Here is a 4,876-nt window from a genome sequence, read left to right as displayed (position 1 = left end):
GTGTGTGCAAAATGCAAGACAACTAGGGTTCTGTATTTCAGTTAAGTTTGTGTTTTCTTCCAGTTAGTATAGCCCCAAAAGGCCACTTTAGGGACTGTTACAATGGGCAAAATGTGTGTGTATGTAGGAGCTATAAAAACAAAAATAGTGTTTAAGTCTTCAATTTCAATAGGCCTAGCCTATATTGTCTCCTACAAAATGTATCGAAATTAATACACAGTTCTTCTGTGTTTGGGGTTTTTTTTGTCCATTTCTCACAGGTATGGTGACTATCCTATGCTACCTAATAAGTCGGCTCATGAGAGAGACCCCTGGTACCGGTGGGATCAGCAAGACATGAGGCATAACTGGGGAGAGCCGGTAGGAATGCTAATAGCACTTTTTATTATGATTACAATACTCTTGTTGCTAAATGCTAACATGCACATCTTAATAGTGTTTTTTGTTTAATTTTTTGTCTAACTGTTTTCAGGTGTGCCTGTGTTGCCTGTGTGAGCAGGGATAGTCAGTTGGAGGGAAACCTAAGCTACAGCAAGCAGAGTAACATCTTACTACATGTGAGGAGGGAGACACTACAAACCTAAGTTCCTCTGTACGAATAGGAACATTTCATCCATTTTCTTTGCCTGATCTGACTCAGTATGAGAGCTTTGTTCAGAATCATTTAGCAAAGAAGGTATTGTTTGAGTAAAGTTGTAGTAAAATGGTAATAATGCTATTGCTGCTTTATTATTCCAGGGTTGTTTTTGGATAGAATACAAATAAGGAGGTTTTCTCTGAAGAAGGTTTGCAAAATATCCTGAAGAGAAGTGGAGGAGCAGAGCACTTATGTTGACTTTCAAAATCTAGGTTCCTTGAGCTCCTTGTCAGGAGTAACTTTTCAGTTAGTGCATGGTCTTTTTATGATTGACTGCAATCTTAACGGTGTTTAATGAGCTTGGTAATTGTGCTCTCTTTAATGAGAGTAGAGATTATGTAAGTGTCTGTATGTAATATAAATGTGCATGTAGTATAATGTATGTGTATGGAATATGAACATGCAAGAGCATCATAGTATGCGTACCATGGTAAAGTTTAAGCTGCCTGTTGTAACGACTATAGATGCACATGAAGAAACCTGTGGTGTTTTGGTGCTTGGCACAGGAAGGCTTGTGAAGATACCCTTGCACCCGGTGTTGGCAGGAGGGGGCCAGGTGGAACATGCTGGTCCATCCCAGCAGGTGCCCCCATTTAGGCATCTGAATTCTGCTCAGTTGGGCTCTCAGGGTTTGATAGCAAATTGTTGTGTGTGCCTGAGCTGCAAATTAAGGAGCTTCCTGCTTTATTTAATGTGAAAGGAGACTATAGGCAGAACATGCTTAGGACCTCCCTATGGATGCTTCAAGACAGAAGCTTAAATGCCCTTCTGCTTCAGTTAGGAAGGTCATTAGCTTGCTGCCAGTCTTGCTCTTGCCATGGGAGTTACAGTGGCAAGTGCTCTACTGTTTTTGAGGAACCAGCTTCCAAGTGGCAGGTGGTTGTTTCTTTGAAATAACACTGCTACTTCTGTTTGGGTATGTCTTAATTTCCATAAATGAAGGTGCCAATTTATACCATGCCTTTTCAACAGTGCTGGTGAACAAATCTAAGGTGGAGTGATTATGTATTAAATAAAAGCTTCTACTATCCCATAACTAAGCCTATTACCTGTTATAAGCATAGGATAGAATTTGGAGTCCTGAGTTTTACAGACAACTTGCTGTTGCTGCAGGTAAATTGCTGATCTCTACGGCTTTATCTCCACCTAAGAGTTGGAGAAGCTGCCGTTTCTGGCAGTTTTGTGAATGCTATAAAACACTTCTTCCTTTGATAAAAGCAACCCAAGAATTGTTGGTAAATATGCAGCTGTTTTGTTTTGTTCTTTAGATGCACTGGGACTTTGACATGTATATTCGGAACCGTGTGGATACATCTCCGACTGTAGTTCCCTGGCACACCATGCGCAAACATTTCCTTGTTTTTCTGGGTTTCATGCTGACCATGTTTGCTCTTGGAGAGATATATCCTTCTTACAGGCCTGTGGTGAGTGGCACCCTTGGGTAAAGCGAGGGGAGGTAGCTGTCTGTCTTCTCACTGCTTATGCCCGGAGAAGTGATTTTGCTGAAGCTGAGCAGTGAGTGTGAATGCAAAACCCTGCAGCTGGTACGGGATGGGCAAAGGGATGTCCTGTGGCCTTGTCCAGCCCGAGTCATTCTGTTGGCTGGTCTGGCTCAGCTCGCAGGTTCTCTTTCATAGTGAACTGTTCCTGTTCAGAGGGAACTAATTTTAAGCTATGCTGCTTACAGTATCCCTTCATTTGCCTAGGTATTCCTCTTCCCCATGTGCATCTGCTTGAGGGAGATGCTTTATCTCTTCTCTTGCCCTGTGGTTTTAGTTATAGCTCATGATCGGGATTGTTTGGAATGCACTTCTGAAAAATACATCTGAATACACAAACAGCTTTTGCGGTATCCTGTTGTGAGATGAACTGATGGTTAAGATTAAATGTAAGACCACCTTGATGTTTCTGTTGAAAGGACATGCGTTTATACAAAAACCCACTCTATGAATTTACTTTCCTTGTTTCCTGCTGAAGCACTTAGAAGTAGAAATAGTAAATGACAAGCCCTGTTTTGGGCAGGAGTGAGATGGGATAAGATATTTTCCCCTTGCCTCTTAATTTGCTTTGTGAATATAATAATTTTTCCACTCTTTATCTCTCCTTGTAGGGACCGAAGCAATATCCCTTCAATGACCTGTATCTGGAGAGAGGAGGAGACCCCAATAAAGAGCCACCAGTGGTGACGCACTATGAGATCTGAAAGTTGAAGTGCTGTGTTTCTCCTGTGATAGCTCTGCTGAGGATGGCATCTTCTCTAGTGTTCACTGTGGTGTATATTAATGCTTGTTCTTCAACATTCAGCCACTAACTGCAGTGAAATATATTGATGGCACCTACTGTGCTAGTTGTCTTCTGTTGGTTTGAGAAGGCTGAACAATGGCTGGTGAAATTGAGTGACCTTTGATGTTTTCCTGAATGGGCTGGTATCTGTGGGGTAAAGTTCTGAGTGCAGCCTGAGGACAACTGCTAATTTATGTGCCTTGTGCACAAACATTCCTTAGCTCAGTCTGTTTATGCAGGAGATACTGCCCATTACCAGGTGACTCACTGCAGGTGCTGCTTGGAGTTGAACTAGAATGTCATCAGTTTGTGTGAAGTGACAAGGCAGAACCAGACTGGCAAGTGCTGGTGCGTGGGAGTCTCATAGCAAAGTGAATAACTGTCTGTCGTTGCTTGGGTTCGGCTCTGGTCTCTTCCTGGTCTAGATGCTCTCTCAAGTGAAGCTCGCACAAGCGGCAGGGAGCACTAGTGAGGCACAGAACCTTGTGGTGTATAGCTTGATGCTGACAGCAGAGCTGTGGACAGCAGTGGTATGAAAAAGCTAATGAGCAAGTCCAACTCTGGCCAGACCTGTTCAGCTGCACCTGGGCTTTGGTCCAAGAGCACACAGATGCTCACGTTGCTCCTCAGTGGCATGAGCTCACCCACCAGAGTTGGAGTTATGTCTGTCCCACGGAGTCTGCCTGTCTTGCTGCACATTACTGGTCTAGGGCTTCCTATGGCTTCACCAGCAGTTTGCTTGGGAAAGTTATGAGTAAAATATCATTAAGCTCTTAGATTTTTTTTTTTTCCCCAGCTCCACTCTTCCTTTAATGTAAGTTTTGGGGGTTTTTTTTTCACCTTGTTACTGGAGGAGGCATCCCCCTTCAGTATGGATTTACAGTGAAAGTTCTCTCAACTCCCCTGTGATATGTCTTAGACCCCGTGGTTTGCCTGCAGGAGAGGGCGACTGCAGAAGTCTAGTGGTAAGGGCTTGGTCTTTTCTGCATGCTTCTCATAAACTGGATGCTGTGCTCTGCTCTCAACACCCTGTTGTGACTCATAGTTTTATGCTTTAAGGGAACCAGATATTTGAAGACAGTGATTCATTATTTTACATCTGTAAAGAATTTTTTTAACACCAGAGTCTAAAGGGCAGTTAGCTTCATCTCTATGTAGGGGTTCCTGGAAGGGTGTGTGTTAAAGGGAATTACATTACTGAATGCTGGGAGACACAAATATTTGTGTGTAAATAAAACTTCTTCAGAGGTGTTGGATAATCACCATTCCTCCTGGCCTTTGTAATTTGTTGCAGAAGTGCTGACTTGTCAATTGCTGACAATATTTTACCCCAGGAGAGCTTTTCAAGTATTTTCTGAGCTGTGGAGACCTTGAAATGGAATTGTTATGAAGTGTTACGCAGGTGAAAACGCTCCTTAGGGGTACTTGAGTTAAGAATTGCCATTTCACAGCAGTTATGTGACAGCACTGCATACAATATCGTGAGAACTGTAAGAGTCCTCCAGTGAAATGACAGTGTCAGGGTAGCGATGGCTGCCTTATCTTGGTCTATGTGAAATGATAATGTAGTCACACCGAGAGGCAGGATAGGGCCCGTCTGGATTACTGTGCTGTGCACCATGTGGCTGCCCTGCCCCAGCATTGTTTGCTGCCTCCTGATTTGGGTAGTTTCACACCCAGGCTGTATCTAACCAGTAATTTAATGATGTTTTTCTGCATAGGGGAGGCATAATGGGTTGGGTGGGGAATTCGTTAGAGAAATGGGGTTTGTGGCATAGGTGACTTTTCTCAGATGAGAGGTGAGGCAGGAGTCTGGCCCTTGCTGCATTTACTCTGTTCCTGGTGACTATAGTGCTTTTAGGAAAATAAATTCCTAAGCTGTGCTGCTTTCCATTCTGTGTGCCCTCTCTGGAAGGCTTAGACCTGAAGCTGAGGCAAAGTTCTTCCGAGGCAGCA

General features: G+C 43.4%; 1 protein-coding gene across 1 annotated transcript; it reads left to right on the top strand.

Moving 5' to 3' along the window:
• Nucleotides 1-260: 260 nt before the first annotated feature.
• Nucleotides 261-2,840, top strand: NDUFB8 (NADH dehydrogenase (ubiquinone) 1 beta subcomplex, 8, 19kDa; the record flags this gene model as incomplete). The annotated part of the gene is made up of 3 exons (XM_009878749.1): nucleotides 261-360; nucleotides 1,906-2,061; nucleotides 2,748-2,840. Coding segments are annotated over 3 exons (349 nt in total), but the record flags the coding sequence as incomplete, so codon positions are not given.
• Nucleotides 2,841-4,876: the final 2,036 nt, after the last annotated feature.

Source organism: Apaloderma vittatum, unplaced genomic scaffold, assembly GCF_000703405.1.
Source record: "Apaloderma vittatum isolate BGI_N311 unplaced genomic scaffold, ASM70340v1 scaffold42341, whole genome shotgun sequence".
Classification (NCBI taxonomy): domain Eukaryota; kingdom Metazoa; phylum Chordata; class Aves; order Trogoniformes; family Trogonidae; genus Apaloderma; species Apaloderma vittatum.
The sequence above is the reverse complement of the archived record's forward strand: the minus strand, read 5'-3'. Positions and strand labels throughout refer to the sequence as shown.